The sequence below is a fragment of the Thrips palmi genome, unplaced genomic scaffold (assembly GCF_012932325.1).
Source record: "Thrips palmi isolate BJ-2018 unplaced genomic scaffold, TpBJ-2018v1 HiC_scaffold_19, whole genome shotgun sequence".
Classification (NCBI taxonomy): domain Eukaryota; kingdom Metazoa; phylum Arthropoda; class Insecta; order Thysanoptera; family Thripidae; genus Thrips; species Thrips palmi.
The window spans coordinates 5,969,956-5,997,355 of record NW_023144628.1 but is presented as its reverse complement, the minus strand read 5'-3'; the positions used below and the strand labels follow the sequence as shown (position 1 = coordinate 5,997,355).

Here is a 27,400-nt window from a genome sequence, read left to right as displayed (position 1 = left end):
ATAGTGTTTGTTTCTCCCCGCTGCCCACAGGTGTTCCAGCAAGAAGTGAGCTCGCACCAAGCCCAACTGGTGCCGCTGGCGCAGGCGAGCGAGGCCCTCATGAGCAACCTGACCCCGGAGGGCGCCACGGCGCTCAAGGGCAGGCTGGCGGAGAGCAGGATGCGCTTCACGCAGCTGGCCGAGGGCGTGCGCCACAAGGTCATCTGCGTGTCGGACGCGCTGCTGTCCAGGCAGGAGTTCCAGGGCAGGCTGGCGGACTTCGGCACGTGGCTGGAGCGGCTGGCGGAGAGCTCGCAGCAGGTCAAGACCCTCACCATGACCCCGGCCGACGCGGGCGTGCTCTTGCAGCGGACGCACGTCCTGCTGCAGGAACACGCCGAGCACCAGCCGTTGTTCACGGCCATCTACGAGGAGGTCAAGAGGCTCTCTGAGTTCAGGTCCGTGAAAGATGGAAAGCAATGTGCACTCTGCGCAACTTCTTTGTCGCCAAATTTCGCGACGCTTATTTGCAACCTTGTTCGTTGACAGTTCACCCGAGGACGCTCGCGCCCTGGACGACGCCTACACCGCGCTGTCCGCCAAGTACCAGCAGATGGAGGAGGGCCTGCAGTCGAAGCGGGTCGTGCTGGAGCGCTGGGTGGAGCTGCTGAGCTGGCACGCCGACACCAACGAGAGCCTCGCGCACGTCCGCTACCAGCTGGAGGGCCGCGCCGAGGATGTGGAGCTGGACAAGCTGGCCGCCGAGCTGGACGCCACGACGGCCAAGGTAGCGCAGTGGAAGGAGGCGGCGGGCGCCATCGACACGGCCAGCAAGCAGAGCGGGCTGCAGGTGCGCGTGCAGGCCGTGGAGCTTGTGGCGGCGGTGGACGCGCAGGCCGCGTCGCTGCGCACGCAGCTGGCGGCGCGCCGCGAGGCCCTGCGCACCGTGGGCGCGCACTGGGCGCACTTCCAGGAGCGGCAGCAGGCGCTCTCGGTGCAGCTCCTCGCCGCGCAGGAGGCGGTCCAGAAGGCCCAGATGACGGCGGACCGGTGCTCGCGCCTCGACGCGGCGTCGGCCACCATCCTGCAGCTCTACGAACAGCACCAGGGCACGCAGGCCGACCGGGAGCGCCTGCACGAGGAGGGCCTTCGCCTGATGGCGGAAGACCAGCGGAACGCTCCCACCGTGCAGGGCATCCTCGCGTCCTACGACGCCAACTGGGACAAGGTGAGCGAGATGCTGCGCGAGGCCAAGATGCGCTACTCGGACCTCAGCGGCGCCTGGAGGAAGCTGTGCGAGGCGCGCAGCCGCGTCACCGCCGGCGTGGCCGAGGCCGCCGCCATTCTGGGCCCCGACGACGCCAGGGAGGTGCCCACCGACATCACGCAGGCCACGCTGGCACTGGACCGCGCCAAGAAGGCCCTGGACCACGTCAAGAAGGCCAAGGGTGCGCTCGACATCATGGACAGCAAGGCGCAGGTGCTGACCCGGCTGGTGCAGGACGTGCCCGGTGAGTCATTTCATGGGAAGGGTTGGTCGTGCGTTTAGTCCAGCATCCTGGTTGAAGACGGCATAGATCTTCAGACCTAACGAGCTGAAAGTTTTCAAGATGGAAAATAGGGTTGGCATCAGGGCGGCATTGGTGTGTCTCAGGGTGGAGCAACGAGGAGGTGGAGCAGTCCCTGAGCCAGGCGCACCGCGAGTGGCAGGAGGCCCAGGACGCGGCCACGCGCCGCATCCACCTGCTGGAGGCGCAGCTCGTCATCTGGAGGCAGATCGAGGAGGCCAAGAGCGACTTGCTGCAGTGGCTCAGCGAGACCAGCGGCGGGCTCACGGTGAGTCGCGACGAGACACGACACTCGATAGGAATATTCCAAGGCGGGAAATAACTTAGAATTTCAGTGTACAAAATTTTGAATTGTACATTAATTTTGGATGAATTTTAATGAATTGAAGCTAAATTTCCTTGAATTGCTGTATGAACGTCACTGATATCTGTTGTTGGTGCCGCAGCTGTCCGGGACGCTGTCGGACGCGGAGACGACCCGGCAGCGCCTGGCGCGGTACCAGGAGGAGCTGCCCATGAAGCAGAGCCTGCAGGCGTCCATCGAGGCCAAGCACGAGCAGCTCGTGAAGCTGAACGACGGGCGCGCCGTGCCCACCCTGGACGCGCTGACGCGCCTGCTGCGCGAGCAGTTCGCCCACGTGCGCGGCATCGCGGACCAGCTGGACTCGGCGGCCGCGTCTCTGGAGAAGCAGGAGGCGACGGTGCGCGCCGAGATGAAGCACGTCGGCGACAGCGTGTCGCGCGTCCGCGAGGCCGTCATCAAGTGCGACGACCTGACGGGCGACACGCCGCGCGTGCTGGAGCGCCTCAAGACCTGCCAGGCGCTGGCCGGCGACCTGCGGGCCCTGCGCGACAGCCTGGACGCCGTGGAGAAGTCCGTGTCCACGGTCAAGACGGAGTTCCCGGCGTTCGGCGACAACACGGGCCTCGTCAAGGAGCTGGCCGGCCTGCGCAAGCGCTACGAGGGCGTGGCGGCGCACGCCGACAAGGTGCAGGCCACGCTGCGCGCCTACCTCCGCAAGTACCACGCCGACAAGCAGGCCGCCCTGCAGCGCGCGCTCGCCGCCCTCAAGGAGAAGATCGTCTGGTGCGAGCCCGAGCCCAGCAGTGACCGCTACAACCTGGAGGTCAAGCTCACGTCGCTCGAAGGTAAGGCCTGGGCCTGGCTCGCGACTTGTGAGTTTGATTTCGAAAGGATTAAAGTATTTTTAAAAAAGAAAAATTAAAACAAAAATTTTGAAAAGTAATCGGAATAAGGAAATGCATAAGAATAAATGACATTTTTCACATGTTTCTTTCACCTTTTAATACACTGCACCAGTGAATGACTTGCTGACCGTACTCGTTTGGCCTTTGCTTTGCAGAACTGACGGCGGGGCTCTCGGACTGCGAGCGAAGGCAGGCCGAGCTGGTGCAGAGTCTGGAGCAGCTCCGCGGCGTGGAGACGGCCGAGGCCGTGGCCGAGCTCACCTCGGAGCGCGACGAGGTGGCGCTGGAGGTGACGGCGCTCAAGGCGGCGCTGGCCTCCACGCGGGCCCTGCTGGAGAAGGGCGTGGCGCAGTGGCGCGAGCTGGAGACGCGCTCCGAGAGCGTGGCCGCCTGGCTCAAGGAGGCCGAGGCCAGGATGCGGACGGAGACGGCCAGGCAGGCCGACCTGGCGCACCTCGACGAGCACATCCAGGAGATGGCCGCGTTCCTCAAGCAGGTGGGAGCGCAAAACGCGTCCGGGATGTTGACAGCCTCCACCAATGTCGGGCTGTGGCGTGACGACGGGTTGCTGTTGCAGATCGAGGACTTCGAGCACGAGACGGAGGCCCTGACCAAGCTGGCGGAGGCCATGGCCAAGGAGAACCCCGAGTGCCGCGCCACGTCGCACGTCGGGCTGCTGTCGGCGAGGCACACCGCCCTGCGCCGCACCATCCGCGCGCTGGTGGACCAGCTCAAGACGCTGCGCCAGGACCAGCAGCTGTACGTGGAGGCCGTGAAGCAGGCCGAGAAGTGGCTCGCGCAGGCCGAGGCGCGGCTCAAGTCGTGCGAGGAGGTCCTGTCGGCCGGCACCAAGCCCACGGCGGCCTACCAGGGCCAGCTGCAGGCCCTCAAGGACTTCCTCGGCGAGCGCGAGCGCGGCCAGGCCCTGGTGGGCGCGGCGGTGGAACGCGGCGAGGCGCTGCTGTCGGCGTCACCCCCGACACCAGGGAGAGCGTCCGCGCCGAGCTGCGCCGCCTCCGCGACGCGGCTGAGGGGCTGCTGGACCGCGCCAACGCGCTGCAGAAGCGCGTCGAGGGCGTCATGATGCAGCGCGCCTCGCTGGACGAGAGCACGGCGCAGGTGGAGCAGTGGCTGACGGAGGCGGCGGACCGGCTGGGCCCCGCCACGGAGCTGTGTGCCACGCTGCCCGACAAGAAGCGCACCCTGCACGCCGTGCGAGCGCTCGCCGCCGACGCCGCCAGCCACGGCGCCATCCTACGCACGCTGCAGGACAAGACGGCCGGGCTGCAGGACGCGGACGCCTCGGCGCGCCTCAACAAGATCCTCGGCCAGTACCGAGACCTGAGCACAACCGCCGAGCAGCGCGTCACCGTCGCCGAGAAGCACGTCGTCAACCATGAGGCCTACTTGCAGGTAAGCGGCGCGCTAGTCCCGAGCATGTGTCTACACGACAGTACACGTACATGTTAAAACCTGCTTTGTCGCATTGGCAGACCCTGGAGAAGGCCCGCGATTGGCTGACGGCGTTCGCGGGGGAGGCGGCGGCCGTGACGGACGACGCGGCGCTGGAGAAGGACGGCGCCGACGAGAAGCTGGGCTTGATCAAGGAGCTGGCGAGCCAGCGCGCCGAGGGCGAACAGCAACTGGAGGCATGCCGCGCGCAGCTGCAGGGCGTGCTGCTGGAGACGGCGGCCGTCGGCCATCCCGCGCTGCAGCAGGAGCTGGAGGAGCTGCGCGCGCGACTCGCCTCGGTGCAGCTGCAGCTGCAGGACTCGCAGACCAGGCTCACGCAGCTGTGCTCCAGGTGGACCGAGTTCGAGAAGGAGGTGGACGACCTGGCGGAGTGGGTCAAGGCCAAGGAGGCGGCCGCCAAGGACCAGAGCCTGCGCAGCTCGCGCGACGCCAAGCAGGCCTACCTGGACAAGCTGCGCGCGCTGGAGGCGGAGATCCTGGACAAGGGCGCGGAGCTGAACGCCACGGCGCAGGCGGCGCAGGGCAGCGCCCTGGAGACAGAGACCGAGCTCCAGGCCAAAGTGTCGCGCCTGCTGACGCGCTACCAGGCCCTCAAGAACACCGCGCGCGAAGCGGTGCAGCGCTACGAGGGCTTCGTGCGCGAGCACGCCGCCTTCGACAGCAGCCACCTCCAGTTCATGGCCTGGCTGCCCACCGTGCAGGCCGAGCTGGGTGAGCTCAGCGCCGTCGTCGGCGACCTGGGCGCGCTGCAGCAGCGGCAGGCCGCCATGCGCCGCCTGCAGGACGTGCGCTCCGCCGAGGCAGCCAAGATGGACGCGCTGGTGGAGGCGGGCGAGCGGCTGTACGCGCATACGTCCCCCGACGGCAGGGAGGTGGTGCGGCAGCAGCTCCGGACGCTGCGCCACCAGTGGGACGGCTTCAGCGACGACCTGCAGGCCGCGGCCGCCAGGCTGGACCAGTGCCTCTCGCAGCTGTCGGACTTCCAGGCGGCGCAGGAGCAGCTCACCAAGTGGCTGCTCGACGTGGAGCGCGCCATGTCGCAGGTAAGCCGGATCTGAACAACAATGTGTTCGGATCGATCGGTTCGATAAAATTTTTGATTTGTTCGGATCGGTCGGATCGTATCGTTTTGATCAACTCTTATATTTATTCCGAACAAACATTTGTTCCACAGCACACCGAGCGACGTGCAACACTGCAGGAGAAACGCGCCCAGCTCCAGAACCACAAGATGATGCAGCAGGAGATCACGTCGCACCAGCAGCTGGTGGAGGCGGTGTGCGAGAAGGCGCAGCAGCTGCTGGAGCAGACGCGCGACGCGGCGCTGGGCGAGTACCTGACGACCATCAAGACCCTGTTCGCCGACATCGTGGCCAAGTCGCAGAGGCTGCTGGACCAGCTGGAGGAGAGCGTGCGTCGCCACGCGCAGCTGAGCGCGCAGAGCGACGAGTTCCGGGACTGGCTGGCCAAGCAGCGCAACGAGCTGGCCGCCCTGGACGACGTGAGCGGCGAGAAGGCGGACCTGACGCGCCGCCTGGCCGAGCTCAAGGCGCTGCAGGAGAGGGAGGCGGTGGGCGAGACGAAGCTGGCCGAGCTGGAGGAGGTGCTGCAGGTGGTGGCGAAGGGCACGGCGCCCAAGGGCGTGGACGCGCTCAAGCAGGCCCAGGCCGAGGCGCGCGACGCGCTGGCCGCGCACCTGCAGGTGGCTTCGGCCGTGCAGTCGCGCCTGGAGGAGGCGCTGGCCCAGTGGCAGCAGTTCGAGCAGCAGCTCGACGCGCACACCAAGTGGTTCCGCGCCACCGAGGCCGTGTTCCGGCAGCAGCAGCTGCAGTCCACGCTGCCGCAGAAGGAGGAGCAGCTCCGCGCCTTCCAGGGCCACCGCGAGGAGATCACGGCGCGCGAGCAGGACATGGACGCCTTCGTGGACCGGTCGCACGCGCTGCTCAACCTGAGCCGCGCGGAGCGGATCAAACCGCTCATCTCGCAGATGAGCAACCGGTACCAGCTGCTGCACGTGCTGAGCAAGGAGGTGGTGAACCGGTGGCAGGGGCTGGTGGAGGACCACCGCCTGTACCGCGACCGCCTGGCGGAGACCGAGGCCTGGCTGGCGCCGCTGGAGGCGCGCCTCGCTCGCATGGTGGAGCTCCGCGGCGGCGGGGTGCGCGGCGGCCCCGCGGACGCGGCGGCGGACGCGGCCACGGAACTGCAGGCCCTGCTGGCCGAGCACGAGCAGTCCGAGCACCGCCTGGCGGGGCTCAGCACCGTCGCCGAGCGCCTGCTGTCGGACACCGCGGCGCCGGGCCGCGAGCGCGTCCGCCAGGAGATGCGGACGGTGCGCGAGCGCTGGGACGCCCTGGGCGAGCAGCTCAAGGAGCAGCGCAAGCGGCAGGACGCCGTGTCGCAGCAGTGGAGCCAGTTCCAGGAGGCCCTGCAGCAGACGCTGGCCTGGCTGGACGCCATGGAGAAGCAGCTTCAGCCCGAGCAGGCCGCGCCCTGGGGCTCCAGCCCCGAGGTGCGCGCCAAGCTGCTCAAGAACAAGACGTCCCTGCAGGAGGTGCTGTCCCACAAGCGCGTCGTGGAGGCCCTGACGGATAGGGCGGCCGCACTGGCGGGCGCGGGGGAGGCTCAGGCCGGCGAGGCGCAAGCCGCCTCGGCCGCCGCGGCCCAGCGCTACGAGCGGCTGGTGGATGCCTGGCTGCAGAACATCACGCAGCTCGAGGAGGCCCTGGACACGTTCACGCACTTCCAGGACCTCTTCAAGGGCCTCCAGGAGTACCTCAAGCAGCTGCAAGAGCGCCTGTCCTCGCTCACAGGTTCGTGCCTGGGCCTTGGGCGTCAAAGTTCATCGCTTAACCAGCCGATTTTCTTAACGTTTCTCCCCGTGTGCTCAGACTACACTGGCAACAAGGCGGCGCTGCAGTCCCGGCTCACCAAGCTGTCCGAACTGCAGGACGGCTTGTCGGAGGGGCTGGCGCGCCACGGCTCCCTGGCCGACCACGTCGGCGCCAAGGCGGCCAAGCTGCCGCCGCGCGCCAGGGAGGCCATGGACCGCGACCTCGCCTCGCTCAGGTACGTGGGTGTCTGGGGCACTGTGAGGCTCAAACACTGGATTGAGCTTTCTATTTCTCCGGGTCGCTAAACTGAACTTAACGCGCGGCAGGTTCGACCTGGAGAAGTTCGGGTCGCAGCTGGAGGACGTCCGCCTCGGCGTGGAGAAGCGCCTGCAGCAGTGGGCCGAGTACGAGCGCGCCCTGGAGCGGCTGCTGGGCTGGCTGGCGGACGCCGAGGCCACGCTCAAGAACTACCAGCCGCGCGGCACGCTGGAGGAGAAGCGCGAGCAGCTGGACAAGTACGAGGCGCTCATCGGCAGCCTGCGCCAGAACGAGGCCGAGCTCGACAAGATCAGCGACGAGTCCTCCGAGCTGGCGCAGTCCAGCGGGGAGAGCAGGGTCACCGTCAGCCTGCAGCAGGTCACCTCGCGCTTCCAGTCCGCGCAAGCCACGGCCAAGGTGAGTCTCGGCGCCCGCCGCGCCACCAGCTCCATCGAACCCAATTCGAGTTTTCGAGAAATAACTAAAATACTGGCTTTGCATCACGCAGGAGATAGTGAAGAAGTGCAAGCAGGCCGTGCAGGACCACGCCGCCTACCTCGACAAGTACCGCCAGTGCTCCGAGTGGCTCGCCGCGGCGCAGGCCCGCTTCGACACGTGCAACGTCAGCAGCTCGGTGAGTCCTCCCACTTGGTCCCCAAAGTCGTTGACTGGCGGGACAATCCTTTCCGGCGAAACCGTTCTGACGAGGACTGTGCAGGCCGGCACGCGGCCCGAGCTGGAGACGCAGACGGCGACGCTGCGCGAGCTGATGGCGGAGCAGCCGGCCGCCGCGGCGCTGGTGAACGCCACGGTGGAGGTGGGCGAGAAGCTGTACCCCAGCACGTCGGCCGAGGGCCGCGAGGCGGTGCGCGCGCAGCTGGAGGAGCTGCAGGCGCTGTCGGAGCAGCTCTTCGACACCATCAGCAGCGCGGAGCGGGACCTGCAGGACCGCATCTCGCGCTGGAGCGGCCTGGAGGAGTCCTCCGACTCGCTGCGCCGCTGGCTGGCCGAGGCCGAGGCGCTGCTGGCCGGCGAGATGCGCCTGCACGCCACGCTCGACGAGAAGCGGGCCCAGCTGCAGACGTACCGCGGCGTGCTCACCGACGCCCAGCAGCACCACCAGCAGCTCGCCCACCACCGCGACCGCGCCGACGCCCTGCGCGAGCACAGCGACCAGCGGGCCATCGACCTGCAGCTCAACGCCCTCACCACGCAGCACGCCAACATCCTGCAGCGCGCGCAGGTAAGGGGGCGTGCTTCGGCCATCGCTTAAAGTCACCTAGGCAGCTTGCAGAGATTTGACGAGATTTGGGCCCACCTTGCAAGGATATAACCTTAGTTAACTCGCTGTGGTCAAGGTGTTCCCGGAAAGGGTGGAGGGTGGGGCCTTGAGTTGGGGGTACTCCTTCACCACAGCTAGATAGGAAGCCGAGTACCAGCACCTTTTGGCTCCAAGGGTTAGGACGATTTTCCCTGCGGGTAATTTTTGTGCAACGCGCATCACCTTCCCGGCCTTCTTGCAGAGCTACGTGGAGCGGTACGAGGCAATCGTGAGCAACCACCAGCAGTACAGCAAGGCGGTGATGGAGACGCAGGAGTGGCTGGAGGCCACGCACCACACGGTGGTGCTGTGGGGCGACACGGACATGGAGCGCATCTCGCTGCTCACCAACGTGGAGCGCCTGCGCCACCAGCTGGCCGCGCTGCCCGAGGAGGAGCACCGCATCCACCAGATCCGCGCGCTCGCCGAGAAGGTGATCCCCGGCACGGTCGAGTCCGGCCAGGTGAACGTGCGCGCGCAGTGCGACTCGTCGCAGCAGGAGTGGGAGGGCCTGCTGTCCGCGCTCAGGGCCACCATCGAGGCGCTGGAAGCGAGGATCCAGCAGTGGAACGAGTACGAGGCGCTGCGGGAGCAGTGCCTGGCCTGGCTGCGGGAGACGGACGCCACGCTGCACGCCGTGGACCTCAAGGCCACCTGCCAGGAGAAGAAGGACCAGCTGGACGTGCTCAAGGTGAGTGGCGGTGGAGGCCTTGGACCGCGCGCGCGATGCCGCGAAGCCCTTGCAAGGACTCATGGCATCCTCCGTCGTGTTGCAGCGTCTGCAAGGCGCCGTCCGCGCCAAGGAGCTGGAGATGGACAGCGCCGTGGAGCGCGCGCAGCAGCTCATCAAGGGCGCCATGACCAACCGCAGCTCGCAGATCTCCGAGCTGGGCATGAAGTACCAGGCCGTGTCCCACAAAGTCAAGGTAACGTGTGGGCCTGAAGACCGGTGGAGGCGTCAAAATCCCGGACGCGTTTTGAGCTCCAGAGTCGCTTAATGGGACTCAAACCGAATGTTTGATCTGACCCCACTGACGGTTCACCCTGCCTCTGCTGTCGGCAGGACCTGACGTCGCGCTGGCACCAGTACGTGACGAGCCACCAGGACTTCGAGGGCCGCATCGCCGAGTGCTCGCAGTGGCTGGAGGACGTCCGCCACAAGCTGGGCTACTGCTCGGACCTGAGCGCGTCCTCGCAGAAGGACCTGGACAGCAAGATGGAGACGATCCAGGACCTGCTGCTGTACAAGGAGGAGGGCTTCAGCAAGGTGCAGGCGCTCGTGGAGCTGGCGCAGACCGTGCTGGCGAACACGGCGCCCGCCGGCCACCAGGCCATCAACGACGAGCTGGCGCGCCTGCAGGAGGAGTGGAGCGCCCTCGCGTCCAAGATGGTCGAGACCAAGGTCCGTGCCCCTCATTCACCTATGTACTTAAACCGCTTAAAGGCAGCCTTAAACACGATATCCGCCTATTTAACAACTATTCTTCTGGTTCTACTACTTGCAGGCGATCCTGGACGACTCGATCCAGCGCTGGTCCGGCTTCCTGGAGCAGATCCACAACCTCAACAAGACGGTGGAGTACCTGCAGTCCGTGACGGACGAGGTGTCCGAGTTCCAGGCCACCATGTCGGAGAAGCGCGCGCAGCTGGAGCGCATCAAGCTGCTCGAGGAGAAGGCGCGCTGCGAGAAGCTGGAGGTGGACTCGCTCAAGGCCAAGGCCGTGGAGATGCTGGCCAGCGGGCAGCAGAGCCACGCCGCCAGCCAGGCGCAGGAGATCCTCAACAGGTTCGACCAGCTCGCCGAGAGGATCAAGGTGGGTTGTTTTCTTTCCTCACCGCCAAAGGTGTGTGATTGATGATCGATGATTGATAATGATGATTGATGATGATTGATGATGATGATTGATGATGATTGATGATAATTGATGATGATCGATCGATGATGGGTGATGATTACTCGGTGAGGAGGTAGTTGACAGCGGTTGACCGGTTGCAGACGCTGCTGTCGGAGCGTGAGGAGCAGTACCGCGACCACCGCCTGTACAAGGAGGCCCACGACGACCTGATCGGCTGGCTGGGCCGCGCCAGGGAGAAGGTGCCGTCGCTCAAGCAGCGCTCGCTGAGCGACAAGCTGGCTATCGAGAGCGCGCTGGCGCCGCTGGAGGCGCTGCTCAACAAGCAGGCGCAGGGCGAGATGCTGCTGGAACCGCTGCGGAGTCGCGGCGAGGTGGCGCTCGCCAGCACCTCGCCCGCCGGCCAGGAGACGATCCGGAGCGAGATCCGCGCGCTGCAGGAGAGCTTCACCACGCTCTTCAAGGAGATCCAGCAGCAGAAGGACGCCCTCGAGGCCACCGTCGTGCAGTGGCGCGAGTACAAGGAGGAGTACGAGCGCCTGTCCGACTGGCTGCAGCAGATCGACATCCTGGTCAAGGCCAACAAGACCGCCCTGTCCGCCACCATCCCGGAGAAGCGGAAGAAGGTCCAGGAGGTCAAGGTACGTCGCAGCGGCGGCTTTCCAGCCTGCACATCGAACTGTCGCTAAATCGCGGAGCTTTCTGTTCAGGACGTCCTCAAGAGGCTGGAGGACGGCGCAGACCAGATGGAGCGCTTCAACAAGACGGCGTCCTGCCTCCTCAACTCGCACCTCGACACGTACGTCAACAACCAGCTGCGGCACCTCAACTCCCGCTACCAGGTACGGAACGACCGGCGTCTCGGTTTGCTTGCGACATTCGGCACTGAAACCCTTCCTCCTCGCGCAGGTGCAGATCAACCTGGCTAAGGACGTGCTCAAGAAGGTGGAGGGCAACCTGGACCAGCACGAGCAGTACGAGAACTACCTGGGCAAGACGCGCGCGTGGATCGACAACGCCAAGCAGGTGATCCGCGACAGCTCGGACGCGTCGGCGGCCACGCCGTCGGCCACGCCGTCGGGGCGCGACCGGGACCGCGACGAGCTGCAGACGCGCCTCAGCCAGATCCAGGAGCTGCTGCGCCGGCGCGAGGAGGGCCAGTCGCTGCTCCACGCCGCCATCAACTGGGGCGAGAAGACGGTGCGCAACACGCGCTCCGACGGCAAGGACGCCATCAACAGCGCGCTCAAGGAGCTGCAGACGGACTGGGACCGGCTGGTGCGCAAGATCTCCACCGCCAAGGTGCAGCTCGAGACGGCGCTGCTGCAGTGGGCCGACTACAGCTCGTCGTACTCGCAGCTGCAGCAGTGGATCAGCGACCGCGAGAACAAGCTGCAGCAAGTGTGCGAGCAGAAGGTGTCCAAGGCGAAGCGCGGCCAGGGCCAGGCGCCAGGCCTGAGCTCGCTGAGTATCGGCGAGCGCAAGGCCACGCTGCGGCAGACCAACAGCATCGTGCAGGACATCGTGTCCTTCGAGCCCATGATCCAGTCCGTGGCGTCCAAGGCCGAGGACTTGCTGCAGGCCGAGCCCGCGTCCGCCATCTCCACGCAGTACGAGACGCTGAGCAAGCACGCGCGCGAGGTGTACGAGAAGCAGAAGGAGACGGTGGAGCAGCACCAGGCCTTCATCGACGCGGGCACCGAGTTCATGCAGTGGATCCGCGCCGCCAAGGAGAAGCTGGGCAAGTGCTCGGAGCCCACCGGCGACAAGGAGTCCCTCAGCAGCAAGGCGTGGCACCTCAAGGTGCTGCAGAGCGAGACGGACGAGGGCCAGGCCAAGCTGCAGCGCGCGCTCGAGGCGGGCGACGCCGCCTGCCAGGGCGCCGACGAGGAGGAGCGAGAGGTCATCGAGGAGGAGGTGGCCATGCTGCAGGAGGAGCTGGACACGTACCTGGAGCAGCTGGCGCGCACCAAGGGCCTGCTGGAGGCTGGCATCGTCAAGTGGACCGACTTTGAGGACCAGCACAAGGAGGCCAGCGAGTGGCTGAGCCGCACCGAGACGCTGGTGCAGTCGTTCAACCGGCTGCAGGACGGCCTGGAGGACAAGAAGAACGTCCTGGAGCAGTTCCAGCAGCACCTGCAGCTGCTGTTCGACTGGCAGCAGCAGCTCGACACGCTCAACCTCAAGGCGCAGGTGCTGCTGGAGACGTGCGCCGACTCGCGCGTGTCCAACGCCGTCACGCAGCTCACCACCAAGTACAACGCGCTGCTGTCGCTGGCCAAGGAGACCATGCGGCGCCTCGAGGTGCAGTACCAGGAGCACCAGCAGCTCAGCACGCTGACGCAGGAGTGCCAGGACTGGCTGGAGCGCACCCGCGACAAGGTGGCCGAGTGCGGCGCCCCGCACGCCACCCTGGCCGAGGTGAACGCGCGCCTGCAGGCCGTCAAGGCCATCCGCCAGTCCCTGGAGCAGGGCCACAACAAGCTGCGCTACGCGCTCGAGCTCAAGGAGAAGGTCATCCTCAACACGGAGCAGTCCGGCGCGGCCAAGATCCAGGAGGACACGGAGAACATCAAGACCGAGTTCGATCGGCTGTCGGCGGAGGTCAACGAGTTGCGGCAGCGGCTGACTCAGCGCCAGGCGCAGCTGGAGGAGCTCTCCAAGGCCCACAAGCTGCTGCAGCAGTGGCTGGCTGAACTGGAGGTCGCCGTCAGCGGCGCCGGCAGCTCGCAGCTGTTGAACGAGCTGAGCGACAAGCGCGCGGCGCTGGAGAAGCTGCGGTCCGTGCTGCGCGACATCGCCGGCCACTCGGAGGCCGTGGAGAGGCTGAAGGCGAAGCTCGCCGACGACCCCACCCTGCCCGCCGCGCAGTTCCAGGCCAGCTTCGACAAGTACACCGAGCTCAAGGACACGGTGGCGGCCAACGTGGCCACCCTGGAGGCGCAGGTCCGCGAACACGAGCAGTACCGCCAGGCCTACCAGGAGGCCGTCGACTGGCTGCGGCGCGCGCGCCTGGAGGTGCAACAGTGCGGCGACGCGCACGGCGAGCAGGCCGTGACGGCGGACAGGCAGCGTCGCCTGCAGGCCGTGAGCGCCACGCTGCCGGAGGGCAGTGCCCTGGTGCAGAAGGCCAGCGCGCTGAGCGAGGCCGTGGCGCGCACCACCGGCGTCGAGGGCTGTGACACGCTGCACCACGAGATCCAGCAGCTACGCGACAACTGGGACTCGCTGAGCTCCGCCATCCGCGACACGCACAAGACGCTGTCGGCGTGCGCCGAGGCCTGGGCCGTCTGGACGGAGCGGCTGGACCGCGCGCAGCGCTGGCTGGACGACCTCAAGGCCCGCGTGGAGCCCGAGCTGCAGCGCGGCGACGAGAACACGCCCGAAGACCTGGAGCGCTGCCGCGCGCTCATGGCCGAGGCCAGCAGCCACCAGGGCGGCATCGAGGAGCTGAGCGACGCGTGCGAGGTGCTGATGGAGCTGGCCGCCGTGAGCTGGGTGCGCGACCGCACCGTGCAGCTGCAGGCCGCCTACTCCGCCCTCGTCACCAGCGTGCAGGGCCTCGTGTCGCGCGCGCAGAAGAACCTCTCGGACTACACCGAGTTCGCCAAGGCCAAGACGGAGCTGGAGAGCTGGCTGCAGCGCTCCCACGGCACCGTGCAGAGCTGCCGCGGCGTCGGCGACCAGGCCTGGCTGCGCGACAAGATGGACACCGTGCAGCTCGTCAACAACCGCATGACGGAGGGTGAGTGGCGGCTTCGAATGCCGAGGCATTGTTTCCAGGTGACAGTGCCTTGAACGTCGTGTTCTCTGTCCACAGGCCAGCACCTGATGTCGGCCACGCAGGAGGTGTTCGCCAAGGCGGTGAACACGGCGCCGGCCGACCGGCAGGACACGCTGCGCGAGGACATGGCCGCCCTGCGCGCCAGCTGGGACCAGCTGAGCATGGAGCTGTCGGCGGTGACGGCGCAGCTCAAGACGGCCCTGAACCGCTGGGACGACCATGCCGAGAACCACGCCCGCCTGGCCTTCTGGCTGGACGAGGCGGAGACCTCCCTGGGCCAGGCCACGCTCACGCGGCCCGAGCTGGGAGAGATGAAGACGGTCCTGGAGCGTTACCGCCACACGCAGGAGGAGGTGCGACGCCTTTCCCTTCTCTCACACTCATGGAGCGCACAGTAGGCCAGGGTGGAGGCGGCCAAAACTCTAGTGCATTTTGAGCTATAAGTAAGTTTTGTCTCCAAGTAACGCCTTGCCGTTTTGCCTGCAGATCGCCGGCAAGCGCGTGGAGCTGAACCAGCTGCTGACCGAGGCGACGGAGCTGTCGCAGTGGGCCAGCCGCCAGACTCCGCTGGAAAACGTCCGCGCGCTGGAGAAGCGCTGGGAGGCCCTCAACAGCGCGTACAAGCAGCGCAGGTACGAAACTCGAAACGCGTCGGGAGGCGCGGCTCTGCAAGGAACTACCCTAAACGTTCGCCATGTTTCTTCCAACAGGGAGAGCCTGGAGCGCGAGATCGGCGAGTACGCGGCGTACCAGCAGGCCGTGCAGGACACGGAGAAGTGGATCCTGCAGGTGTCCTTCCAGCTGATGGCGCACAACTCGCTGTACATCACGAACCGCGCGCAGACGCAGGAGCAGATCAGCGCGCACCAGGCCCTGCTGCAGGACATCCGCGCCTACCAGGCCACCCTGGACAGCGTCAAGGACCGGGGCCGCGCGCAGGTGGAGCGCTACAAGGACTCGACGCCCACCATCCGGTCCACCATCGAGAAGCAGCTCAACAACATGCAGGAGAGCTACCAGTCGCTGCTGCAGACGGCGCTGCAGATCGAAGCGCGCCTCGCCGAGTCCCTGGCCAAGTTCCAGCAGTACGAGGACACGCTGGACTCCATCTGGGCCAACCTGGACACGTTCGAGCAGGCCCTGCTCAACCAGGACGCCGACGCGCCCGTGCTTAACCTGCAGCAGGCGCAGCAGCAGCTGGAGATCGCGCGGGTGAGTCCAGCAGGTCTTGCTTCTACACCTCCTTCGGTCTTCTGGCCCACTGTGCGCTGCCTCTCTCACACTACGTAATGCTTCCTCCTCGTGGTGCCGCAGGGCATGCACAACAAGCTCCAGGGCGAGAAGGGCCGGCTGGCCGTGGCGGTGCAGGCGTGCGAGGCGGCGGCGGCATGCATCTCGCGGCCCAGCAGCCCGCAGGACACGGTGCCGCCGCCCATCCCGGACCGCGAGCTGGCGGTGCGCGCGCGCCTCGAGGACCTCATCGACCAGGTGCAGGGCCGCGTGGCCACGCTCACGTCGTCCGTGGGCTCGCTGGAGGAGTGGGGCCGCGAGCGCGCCGCGCTGGAGCAGTGGGCCGCCGAGCAGCTCGCCAACGTGGCCGAGTGGCGGTCGCGGCCCGCCAAGCTGCGCCCCGAGGCCGCCCGCCAGGAGATGGCCGTCATGCAGGAGTTGGTGGCGCAGGTCTCGGACAGGCGGACCAAGCTGCTCACCGACCTGCCCCAGGGCCCCGCCGGCGAGGACTCGGACCTGGAGGGCCAGCTCGCGTCGCTGGACCACCAGCTGCAGCAGGTGATCCACAAGAAGCAGGAGCACCAGGCCGTCATCGACAACTTCCGCACGTCGGCGCAGGACTTGCAGGTACGGAGTTGGCTCGGCGACCGACCGCGTCGTTGCCGCCAGGTTTGAACCTTACTCATTGTATGTTTTGGCCGCAGTCCTGGCTGGACGGCCTGCTGCGCCGCGTCGAACAGCTGGACCGCGGCGGCCACGACTGCGCCTGGAAGCTGGGCCAGCTGCGAGAGATCTCCACCGAGCTCAACGACACCGGGCCGGCGCGCCACGCCGAGGTGAAGGCCCTGGCCAAGCAGGTCATCGCGCTGGTCAGCAACCTGGACGCCCAGCAGGTGGAGGAGCAGATGAAGGCGGTGGACCGGCGGTACGGCGACGTGGAGAAGCGCCTGCAGCGCAAGATGCAGGTGCTGGAGCTGACGCGGAAGGGCGTGGACAGCGCGCGGCAGGAGATCGACGCGGCGCGCGCCTGGGTGGCGGACAAGCTGCGCGAGCTGCGCGAACTGCCGCCCCTGGGGACCACGGTGCGCGCGGCCGAGGAGCGCCAGCAGGCCCTCAAGGCCCTCGCCAAGGAGGCCGAGGGCAAGCAGGTGCTGCTGGACTCGCTGACCAAGCGCGTGGACGGCATGAAGGCCGAGCTGGAGCCCAGCGAGCTGGCGGCGCTCGAGTCGTCGCTGCGGTCGCTGGAGGCCGAGCAGGCCGACCTGCGCGGCCAGCTGCGCTCGCTGACGACCGCGCTCGCGTCCTCGCTGGAGGCGCGCCGCGTGCTGGAGACGGGGCTGGAGGACGCGCGCGCCTGGGTGCGCACCAGGCTCGCCGACCTGCAGCGCCTCGGCGACACCGCGCCGCTCAAGGCCGCCAAGGTGGAGCGCGAGATCCAGCAGTTCCAGCAGGCCGAGAAGGACGCGGAGCACTTCGGCAAGACCACCCTCGCCGACGTCACCAACCAGGGGCAGACCCTGCTCAGGGACTGCGCCCCCGCCGACAAGCAGAAGCTGCTGGACAACCTTCAAGGTAGGCAGCGCTCGCAGCGCGGTCCTGGCGGCTTCTCTTGGCTTGGCTTGTCACTAACGCAGTGGTTCTCAACCTCAACCTCTCAAAAAAAATTTAAGGGGTCACGGCGAGGTAGCTGGGGTCGTGTTTTGGGCTGATTTTAAGCAGCCACTGCGTCTGATCCGAGGCGGTATGTCGTCCTCCTTCAACGGGCAATTGGTCTTTGGGCCTTCCTTTAGCATGCCTTTGTTACGGAGTGCGATTATCACCCTTAGTTTGGGAGCAGTGTTGGCTCAAAGTTGACCAAAACGGTCAAAAATGCCTTTGAAAAATCGTGTTTTGGGCCGACTTTAAGCAGCCACTGCGTCTGGTCCGAGGCGGTATTTTGTTCTCCCTCAACGGGCATTTGGTCTTTGGACCTTGCTTTAGCATGCCTTTGTTACGGAGTGCGATTATTAGCCTTAGTTTGGGGGCAGTGTTGGCTCAAAGTTGACCAAAACAGTCACAACGATTTTTCAAAGACATTTGCGACCGTTTTGATCGACTTTGAGACAATACTGCTCCCAAACTAAGACTGATAATTGCACTCCGTAACAAAGGCATGCTAAAGAAAGGTCCAAAGACCAATTGCCCTTTGAGGGAGCAAAATGCCCACCTCGGATCAGACGCAGTGGCTGCTTAAAATCGGCCCAAAACACGATTTTTCAAAGACATTTCTGAGCGTTTCGGCCAACTTTGAGACAATACTGCTCCCAAACTAAGGCTGATAATCGCACTCCGTAACAAAGGCATGCTAAAGAAAGGTCCAAAGACCAATTGCCCTTTGAGGGAGCAAAATGCCCACCTCGGATCAGACGCAGTGGCTGCTTAAAATCGGCCCAAAACACGATTTTTCAAAGACATTTCTGAGCGTTTCGGCCAACTTTGAGACAATACTGCTCCCAAACTAAGACTGATAATTGCACTCCGTAACAAAGGCATGCTAAAGAAAGGTCCAAAGACCAATTGCCCTTTGAGGGAGCAAAATGCCCACCTCGGATCAGACGCAGTGGCTGCTTAAAATCGGCCCAAAACATGATTTTTCAAAGACATTTCTGAGCGTTTCGGCCAACTTTGAGACAATACTGCTCCCAAACTAAGACTGATAATTGCACTCCGTAACAAAGGCATGCTAAAGAAAGGTCCAAAGACCAATTGCCCTTTGAGGGAGCAAAATGCCCACCTCGGATCAGACGCAGTGGCTGCTTAAAATCGGCCCAAAACATGATTTTTCAAAGACATATCTGAGCGTTTTGGCAAACTTTGAGACAATACTGCTCCCAAACTAAGACTGATAATCGCACTCCGTAACAGAGGCACGCTAAAGGAAGGTCCAAAGACCAATTGCCCGTTGAGGGAGCAAAATGCCCGCCTCGGATCAGACGCAGTGGCATGCTAAAGGAGGGGTTCCGTGGGGTCGCGAAACTTTTCCCGGGGGGTCGCGGAAATTTTTGGCTACAAATTTGGGGTCGCGAGCCGAGAAAGGTTGAGAACCGCTGCACTAACGGGTCACTTTGCGCAGCCCTGGCCGACGACTTCGCCAGCCTGCAGACGCTCACGTCCCGCCGCCTCCTGTCGCTGTCCGCGCTGCTCAACAGCCGGCGCACGCTGGAGACGGACATGGACCGGTGCCTGCACTGGCTCAACGAGGCCGAGGTGGCCATCTCGGCGGAGATCCGCGCCACCAACCTGGAGCTGCTGCAGGAGCAGCTCACCAAGGTGAGCAGTCGACACCTTAGCGTCGCCTTAGCGTCGACTTAGCGTCCCACAGTGGTAGGTGGCCAAAACTCGGTCTGGCCGCCCCCTCACGTTGACGTCGGTGTTGCAGTACACGAAGCTGAGCGGCGAGTGCGAGGCGGTGGGCGCCGACGTGGAGCGGCTGTTCGTCGGGCAGGAGGCGGTGCTGTCCACCGTGAGCGAGGCGGACCGCGCGCTGCTGGCCGAGCAGCTGTCCGGCATGCAGGTGCGGCACGCCGTGGTGGCGGGCGTCATCGCCACGCGCCTCGATGCGCTGCGCGACGCCGTGCGCTGCCACGAGAAGGCCCTGGAGAAGGCCAAGGACAGCGCCAAGTTCGTGGCGGCCGTGCACAGCCAGCTCAAGGACCTGAGCAGGCCCATCGGCAGCCGCGTCGAGGACGTGCAGGGCCTGCTGGACAACTACCAGGTGAGCGCGGACGGCGGGGACCTTGGCGGGGACGCCGAGGTGGAGCAGAGCCCCTAAAGGCTTGCGGGGGGGGGGGGGGGAGGGGGCAGTGGCGCAGGAACCAAAGCCGGCTAATAAACCTTTCTACTAAAACAAAAACAGTTAAAATATGCTGTTGCTAGAAAAATAATAACAAATTTAAATTGCCTTTTTGCCGAATTTTACTGCGCCACTGAGGTGAAGGAGGTATCTTTGATGGGTCACTCACTTGAAACAACAACTCACTGTGTGTCCTTGTATAGTTGATGTGATTGCGTGTTGGTTTGCCTGGTGTACAGATGTTGGTTTGGTTGATTTGGATCTACTTTTCACGTAGACTGTGTGTATGGTTGGAAGTCGAGTATTGTGCATTTGAAGGAGTGACCGAGTGACACTTGGCGTGAGGTTGAATGTGTTTTACGTGTCGGCAACTTGATGTGAACCACTGGGCTGGCCCTGTTGGCAGGTTCAGTAGGTGGGACGACTCCGGAATGAAGGGCAGTACTGTAATATTTTAAAATTTACTCACTCTAGATTTTACCACCCTTAGACTGTAGGTGTCGTCGCATTTCACACAGGCAAACCTATTGCTTGGTGGATTTCATGTTTTCTGTAAGAAAAAAATGTCAAAACAGAACAGCACATTTCAAATTTTGTTGGTAATCTTCTGTAGAAAGTTGAATAGTCACGCATACACTTGCAAAGACTTTCATCTGTTCTTTCGGAGGAATTCTTGATCATCTCTCATCTTTGTAGATGCGTTAGAAAATCATCCCTGTGTGCTTTTTTTGATCATGAAACTCATCTCATAGGCTTTCTTGTTTGAAATGTAGTGTCATGAGGCACTAATTGTCTGAAGGAGAAACCATGTAGGACTTTACCAGTCTTCATGACTTTTAACTCCATTCCGTCTAACCTTGTATCTTGTAGACTCAATGCCAAACAACCGAGACAAGGCTGTTTTCTTTTTTTAAAATTCTAGTCAGGAGTCCCATTTGTCAGTATTTTGCCAAACCCCATTTGCACTGCCCTCTAACATGCCAAAATTTTCAACCAGATTAAAACACCTATTTTTGTCACTTAACTTTTGTAAAACAATCCTTATATATTAGCGCATATGACTCATATTGTGCCAAACATTTTGAACCAAACCTAGATTCACCAAAATTCAACCACTGCAATTTTAGTGAATCATCTTTCTGACTGCATTCCTCATTTTGCATTTGAAGTTTTTCACCCAGGAGTCTTCACTTTTAAGTCATTTCCCTAAGCCCACTTTGTTAAGGAGAAAAACAAAATTAGAAAGTGGAACCGGTAAATTTAAGCCATGTCCCTTGACCCTTTTCTGAACCTCTCTTTTGAGCCCTTTAACCGTTGTGCGATTTCGCTAACAAGGGGCATGACAGTTTGACTGGACGTCGGCATGCCCGCCCGTTGTGAAGGCTCCTGCACCCCATGTTGTCCCCGAGTCCCTGGAGACCCTGTAGTGGGCCGGCCAGGGCCTGGTCGTGGTGCGTGGTTGTGGGGCGCGAGGGCGGTCGCGTTCACCCCCCTGTCTGTGTGAGCAGAGGCTGCTGTCGGACCTCAAGGACCACCGGTCCTCGCTGAGCGGGCTGGCGGCGGGCAACATCGGCGAGCTGCAGGCCATCGTCCAGGAGCAGGACGACCTGATCGCCGCCATCGAGGCGCAGATCGACCGGCTGCGCAAGCTGCTGCTGCTCCGCGAGCAGTTCATCGCCCTCATCACCGAGATCTCCACCTTCATCCTCACCTACACGGGCGTGGTGCGGGACATCGAGGCGTCGGGGCAGCCCAGCGAGGAGAAGATCAAACGCTACCACGACGTGAGTGCCAACGTTGTCTCGTCGTGTCACGTGGCAGGGGAAGCTCCACTGTTAGATCAAAGGCAGTTTTTGGGCCCTGCAAGTTATCCGCGAATTTCCGAATATTTTCACCAGTGTCGTACTGAAAGGGGAACTTGCACGCAGGTCATCGAGAAGATCCAGGAGTGTGAGGCGCTGCTCGCGTCGGCCGCGGACAAGGGCCAGCAGATCGCGAGCGAGGGCTCGGCGGCGGACCGCAACTCAGTGACGGAGCAGCTGCAGAGCCTCAAGAACCAGCTGCTGGGGCTGCGGCGCGCCGTGGACGCGGCCCGCGAGCAGCTCGAGCAGGCCGCCGCCAAGCACAAGCACCTGGCCGCGCAGCTGGGCGCCGCCCTGGCCTGGCTCCACGGCCACGAGGCCCAGGTCAAGTCCAGGCCGCTGCTGGCGAGGGACCCCGCCAGCGTCGACGCGCAGCTCGCCAGCCACCAGGTACGCGCCAAACTCTCCAACGACAACCATAACCCGGCGCCGGTATTCACTGAGCATCCCTCTCTGGCACGCAGGAGCTGTCCGCGAGCGTGATGGCGCACCTGGACGAGGTGCGCGGCGTGATGGACGCGGCCCGCCCCGAGGACGCGCTGCCCGGGTCGCTCCGCGAGCGCCTCTCCGAGGCCAGCATGCTGCTCAACACCCTCCCCGGCGAGCTGGCCGAGCGCGCCGCCTACCTGCAGAGCAACGCGACGCTGCGGCGCGAGCACCAGGCCCTCAAGGACAAGCTGCACGCGTGGGTCAAGGAGGCCCGCACGCGCCTGGACCGCGACGTCAACGGCGTCGACTTCAGGAACGTCGTTTCCGACCTGGAGATGCACAAGGTAGGCGAAAAAGGTGCTCTGAAAGTAGGCGCGATTTGCCGCCCTAAAAACTGGAGCGGGTTGCAAAGCCACTCAGTTCCGGGGGAGGTCGAGTGTAGCGGAGAGCTGACTGGGAGCCTTCCCGCAGGTGTTCTTCGGCAGCGAGCAGGCCATGCGCGAGCTGCTGTCGCACGACATCCAGCAGGCGGCCGACAAGATCTGGCCGTCGCTGTCCGCCGCCGAGCAGGAGGAGCTGACGAACGAGCAGACGCACCTCACGCAGCTGCTCAAGAACACCCTCAACTCGGCCAAGTCGCGGCAGGCGCAGCTGGAGCAGGACGCGCAGGTGTGGCACGACTACTGCGCCGCGCTGGAGAAGGCGCGGTCGCTGCTGGAGCTGTACCAGTTCACGGACGAGCCCGTCATGAACCTGGCCGGGCTGCACTACAACCTGGACAAGGTGACGCACGCCCAGCAGGACGTGGCGGCCCACCAGTCCGACGTGGACCTGCTCAACGAGCGCGCGCGCGAGCTGACGCGCCTCGCGGACGCCGCCAACCGCGAGCACGTGGAGCAGCAGGTGGGCGCCGTGAACCGCGAGTGGGAGGAGGTGGTGCGCGGCGTGGAGTCGCGCCGCGAGGCCCTGGCCCGCCTGGCGCAGCAGTGGGAGCAGTTCGACGCGCAGTGGACCGCGCTGGAGGCCAAGCTCGGCGACACCGAGGACGCCGCCCACCACCTGGACCTGGTGGTGCGCTCCAAGACACAGCTCAGGGAGTCCAGGAACACGCTGCTGGTGAGTCCAGCGAGCGGCCCTTCCACAGTGGGCCAGAAGACCGATACCGGTTGAGACGGCTAGAACTCTAGAGGCCCTTCCCTCAACAACCCTTCCCTCTTCACCAGGACTTGATCCGCAACCTGGAGGAGCTGCAGACGCCGCTGGACGAGGTGGTGGCGCTGTCGGCCACCATCGTGGCCTTCCTGTCCATCTCGTGCGAGCCGGCGTCGCGCGCGCTGCGGGACAAGCTGCAGCATCTGACGGAGCGCCACGCCAAGTGAGTGCCGCAGCACCGGCCGCCTGTTCGTCTGAAGCGAGGCGAGCGCCCGCAGTGTAGGCCACCCATCGGGCAGCCGGCTCGTCGTAGCGCGTGCCGCTGCCACGCCCCGCCGGGCTGTGTTCGCGGCGTTCGCGGCGACGAAGACATGACTGCATTCCGACGCGAGCCGCGAAACACGCCATGCTACTTACTGGCGCGCGCCGCGTCCGCGCGTACGTGTCCACGACGGCTACGCGCCGCGACAGGTCGAGCCATTAACGAGACGGCAATTAGCCCCCGGCCGCCGTGTGCTCTACAGTGTGCTTGCCTCCGGGGCAGTGGACAGCGGACGCGCCGCCCGCAGCAGTGTGGTGGCAGTGTGGCGGCAGTCGCAGCACTGCCACCGCGGCGCCTTGATGAACGGCAGGGTCGTCACTTGCCCCTGCCGCCCCGCCGGGGCAGCCAGGCAGCCATGCGGCCATGGCCAGCAGACTGATTCCGAGAGCCGCCTTCGTCGCTCTGTCTCTCTCGCACCTACACGGGACGCCCCACGAGTGCGAGAGAGACAGAGCGACGTAAACGACTCTCAGTGTGCAGGGCGGCCAGGGCCAGGGGATTCTCGATGGTGACTCACGACTCTGGCGCTCCGAAAGGCGCGCCAGTTAAAACGCCTCGCGCCAAAACGACGCGCCACTGTAAGGACCGTGAGCACGGCGATGCAGTGCGATGCGCCCGCGGCGGCGCCGTATGCGGGGCTCGCGTGCACGCCGTCATCGAGGCCCTGGAGCTGCAGGCATGCTGCCGGCACCGCGCGTGGGCGGGTGTCCGAGCCGTCCCACCGCCAGCATGGCTCTGACAGTGGCGCCGACAAGGCTGCCGCGGTCCTCACCGCCGCCCTCCTTAAGAACGACATCAATACTAATCACGCGCTGAAGATGCAGGCAGCGCTCATTTTCTGACGGCGTCGTCAGGCCGGAAAAAAAAACAGGATTGGGGGGACAATAATGTTTTGCTTGTGTCGCCGCCGCCGCGCCCCGCGAACAACATCTATCTCTTTATCGGAATGCAATTTAAAGCGCTCGTTTAGTTGCCTCAATCCCGCGGAGCAGGCGAGCCGGTTTGCTTTTTCGATCGGCGTCGCCGCTGTCGCCGGCGGCGACGTTGTCACGTAACTGTCAGGTCACTCTGCCCCGTTCCGTACGTACTCGGCCACTCGGCCTTCCCGCGCGCCGCCGCCGCTGCTGCAGCATGCTGCGTCGTCCCGTTCGTCGTCGGCAAGGTCAAACACTTTTCATTCAAGTTTTTCATTTCGGTTTCATGTTATTGCCATAAGTTTCCATCCATAAGAAGTAGTGAAATAAATTTTGTTTTCGAATTGTCTCAAAAGCTTTTCTTTAAACTTTTGATCTTAAAAAAATCTCATTTTTTGTTTGAAAATGTTTGATTTTGAATCGGACTTACGGCTACGCAACGCATTCCACCAGGCCGAGTACTGGTAAAATTAAGGCGTAAATACACCGCCTTGAAGCGTTGTCCTACGTATCAAAACGCGTCCCTTCTTTTGACCGCCTCCACCGGTCTCTCCCACTGCGTCGTCGTCCTCACCCCCGCGACGCGGCCAGGCCTTGGCGGGCCTCGGCGGCGCTTTACTGCCTTGATTGATGCCCGTCGGCGCCCCGCGGCTCAAGGCCCCGTCGCTCTGTCTCTCTCGCACTCGCGGGCCGTCCCGTCGGTGCGCGAGAGAGACAGAGCGATGCGTCGCTGCTCGGGATCACTCTGCTGTACGGCGACGCGCGTGCGTCCGTCCTGCCGGATACCGACACCCGCCTGGCCCAGTACTGGCACCTCAAAATAGCCCGATACTGGTGTGCGTACGCCGCGTGGCGGCCGCGCCAGGCTGCCGTGCTGGCCGGCCAGTTGGAGTGGCGGCCGGGGCCCCCTGGTTACACCACCCACGCACCGCGTAAACAAAATGTACCGGTACGTTAAAAATAGTTCAATTAAAAATAGTTAATCGAAATGCGGCGCTCCCTAAATGTCCTACGATGAAAGCCTGAACCAATGTGTCAAAGTGGAGATTGTCTCCAAAATTCCAAAGAAATTCGACAAAATATCTGCAAGAGGAACTTTCAAAGGTAAGTTACAAAGTCGGCTGCACCACTGTAGAGGATTTTCACCGTGATATCGAGAATCTTCGCTGTACGACTCTCCCAGTGTGGCGACGAACAATGCGCAGCACGTGCGGCGGGGACACTTGTCCGGAATGCCTCCAGATGCGTTTAGTAATGAATGTATTCGCCGTCAACCAACAATGGTCTCCAATCTGTGTCATTGAATTTCAATATGTGACGTGGGGCCGTGGCCTGGCCCTGGCGCCCCTGCCCCCCTCCACTCGACATGCAGTTTCTAGACTCCAGCCGACCAATTCGTCCACTTGACCAGCCGGGCCCCGCTGCGCCCGTCCAACTATTCTCCGAACCACTGTATGGTAAAATCCCGATCACTTTTTACAGTGTATAAAAGAATACTGAAATATTTTTAACCAACATTTAGCGAGCAAGGCACCCGTGCGTGCGCGCGCGGCTGCCCATCCCAATACGGCGTGCTCATACGGCACACCTCCACTTGTCTATGCTGGTCGGATAGAGGCAAGTCTTCCGCGAAGGCAGCTCACGGTCTATCCTCGGCCTATCCCGGGTCTATCCTCGAGCGGGCGGGCATGGCACGGCCGCCAGGGGGCCGATGACAGAGGCGAGATAACCCTCCGAGCTAAAAAGTGAGAAACGAAAACGGGAGGTGGCCGGCAGCGCCCGAAGGCCGTCCTGTGCGAAGCGTGCGGGTGAACAACGGGTGTCCGGTTGAAATAAAAGCAGTGCACGGATGGATGGGACTCTCGGCGCGTTGCCTCGCTGTGCCGTCGCGTCCCCGTCGTCGCATACCAAAATATGCGAGAGGTGAGAGTTCAAGAGGAGGAATGATGTCATTTCGACGACGGGACGCGAGCGTGGCGGGGCGGGGCGTGGCGAGGCGGGGCGGGGCGGCGAGAAGAAACACTCCGTGCGTCTCGCCCTTGGTGACCAGCGCTCTGGGAGGGGTGAGGTTACAGAATTTGGGGCTCGGATGTGGCGGCCTTATTCGCACAGTGCCGCTCAAGTGCCACCGAGGGCCCCATTGGTCGCGTTTGATGGGGCGAAGCGTCGCCGACTGGGCCATGGCGTCTGTCTGTCGTCTGTCCGTCCGTCGTCCGTCCATGTTTACACTCCGAATCACGTTCGTGTTTGGCGTCCGCCAGCACGCCTGCCTCTGTCCTGGCGCACCTTGTGAAGCGTCCCAGGCAAGGGGTCGTGAAGTCTAGCCTGCGCGCGAGTCTGCTCAAGGACACGCCCAGGACAGCCCCCCGCGTCCAACTCCCCGATGGGGTTAGTGTAGTGGCCATCTCCAGTCTCCGCCCCGCGCCCGCCTAGCTCACATTCTTCAAGTCAGTGACCGGGCCGCGGGGCCGCGGGGCGCGTGGGCGCGGACGGCGCTTCTTTGGCAGTGCCGTGAGCGACGTGCACAGCCGCCGGGCCTTGCCGAGCACTTTTGCCGGTCTTGCACTTATCGCCACCTCCTCGGGCGAACGTGTGTTGGGTGGGTTCGGCCGCTCCGACGGGGGCGAAAATAAATTTTCAATACACCGACAAATGAAACTACCTTTACCACTTGAAGGTTTTTTTTTTTCGGAGCGTTGTCTTCTGCATCTCGGCTTGAGGCGTCTCATTAGTGGGTGTATGCACCCCCTGGAGCAGCAGCGAAAGCCATCAATGTTCTAATGACTTCGGCATCGCTGATGTGTGTGTGTGTGTGTGTGTGTTGGCGCGAGGCCGAAGAGCAGAGGCGAGGTGTCACATGGGAGGCCGTCGCGGCGAAGAAGATGATGATTAAACGCATGAATGTCGTGATGATGTGATGCCGGCGGTATTGGCCCGCTTTTTGAGGGAAGGACGACGACGGACGCGCGTTGCACAACAACAACAACAACAACAACAACAACAACAAGGAGGCATTATTGACGAGTCTAATTGCACAGGCACCGCTCGATCGGAATATCGGGTGACGAAAGGTAGACTGTCGCGGATAATCTCTCTCCGGCGGCCCGCCTCCGCCTCCTGTGGCCGGACCGGATTGTTTTGTTGTTGTTGTTGTTGTTGTTGTTGTTGTTGTTGTTAGGCGTAATGGCGGCTAATCGCGCGCGGCCCGGGGCAATGCGCACGCGGAGTGGGACGACGGCATGGTGACCGTCGAAAACAAGACGACGACGTCGACCGCCACGAGCACCAGGACGACGACGACGACGTCGACGACGTCGATGATGATGGCGGCGGTGATGTGGTCGAGCTATCGAAGGCTGCCACGGAATGCGACTATAAAT

At 63.5% G+C, this 27,400-nt stretch overlaps 3 protein-coding genes across 4 annotated transcripts in view; all 3 read left to right on the top strand.

Annotated features, from left to right (window-relative positions):
* LOC117646275 (nesprin-1-like) overlaps nt 1-8,745 on the top strand; it is a 32,104-nt gene extending 23,359 nt beyond the window's left edge. The window contains 16 exon segments of the mRNA XM_034387116.1: nt 31-437; nt 529-829; nt 896-1,272; nt 1,345-1,490; nt 1,634-1,815; nt 1,994-2,389; nt 2,441-2,696; nt 2,912-3,678; nt 3,747-4,169; nt 4,475-5,272; nt 5,404-7,042; nt 7,121-7,298; nt 7,390-7,738; nt 7,830-7,955; nt 8,040-8,327; nt 8,680-8,745. Coding sequence (XP_034243007.1) covers nt 31-437; nt 529-829; nt 896-1,272; nt 1,345-1,490; nt 1,634-1,815; nt 1,994-2,389; nt 2,441-2,696; nt 2,912-3,678; nt 3,747-4,169; nt 4,475-5,272; nt 5,404-7,042; nt 7,121-7,298; nt 7,390-7,738; nt 7,830-7,955; nt 8,040-8,327; nt 8,680-8,745 — 6,699 coding nt within the window.
* The window catches only part of LOC117646274 (nesprin-1-like), a 41,526-nt gene continuing 22,605 nt past the window's right edge, over nt 8,480-27,400 (top strand). The window contains exons 1-22 of the mRNA XM_034387114.1: nt 8,480-8,564; nt 8,845-9,333; nt 9,419-9,568; nt 9,706-10,044; nt 10,148-10,456; nt 10,639-11,136; nt 11,206-11,337; nt 11,405-13,513; nt 13,622-14,240; nt 14,316-14,632; nt 14,766-14,911; nt 14,990-15,491; nt 15,696-16,136; nt 16,214-17,081; nt 18,622-18,818; nt 18,928-19,263; nt 20,850-21,125; nt 21,270-21,422; nt 21,809-21,976; nt 22,104-22,568; nt 22,620-22,748; nt 22,856-23,007. Coding sequence (XP_034243005.1) covers nt 8,905-9,333; nt 9,419-9,568; nt 9,706-10,044; nt 10,148-10,456; nt 10,639-11,136; nt 11,206-11,337; nt 11,405-13,513; nt 13,622-14,240; nt 14,316-14,632; nt 14,766-14,911; nt 14,990-15,491; nt 15,696-16,136; nt 16,214-17,081; nt 18,622-18,818; nt 18,928-19,263; nt 20,850-21,125; nt 21,270-21,422; nt 21,809-21,976; nt 22,104-22,568; nt 22,620-22,748; nt 22,856-23,007 — 8,735 coding nt within the window. The 5' untranslated portion in view covers nt 8,480-8,564; nt 8,845-8,904. The remainder of the gene's footprint in view (nt 8,565-8,844; nt 9,334-9,418; nt 9,569-9,705; nt 10,045-10,147; nt 10,457-10,638; nt 11,137-11,205; nt 11,338-11,404; nt 13,514-13,621; nt 14,241-14,315; nt 14,633-14,765; nt 14,912-14,989; nt 15,492-15,695; nt 16,137-16,213; nt 17,082-18,621; nt 18,819-18,927; nt 19,264-20,849; nt 21,126-21,269; nt 21,423-21,808; nt 21,977-22,103; nt 22,569-22,619; nt 22,749-22,855; nt 23,008-27,400) is intronic.
* The window catches only part of LOC117645652 (ERC protein 2-like), a 51,600-nt gene continuing 46,832 nt past the window's right edge, over nt 22,633-27,400 (top strand). Inside the window, exons 1-2 of one of the 2 annotated variants that reach the window (XM_034385934.1) lie at nt 22,633-22,748; nt 22,856-23,007. The gene's annotated coding sequence lies outside the window, so the exon portion shown is untranslated. The remainder of the gene's footprint in view (nt 22,749-22,855; nt 23,008-27,400) is intronic. The other variant, XM_034385935.1, reaches the window with a different exon arrangement.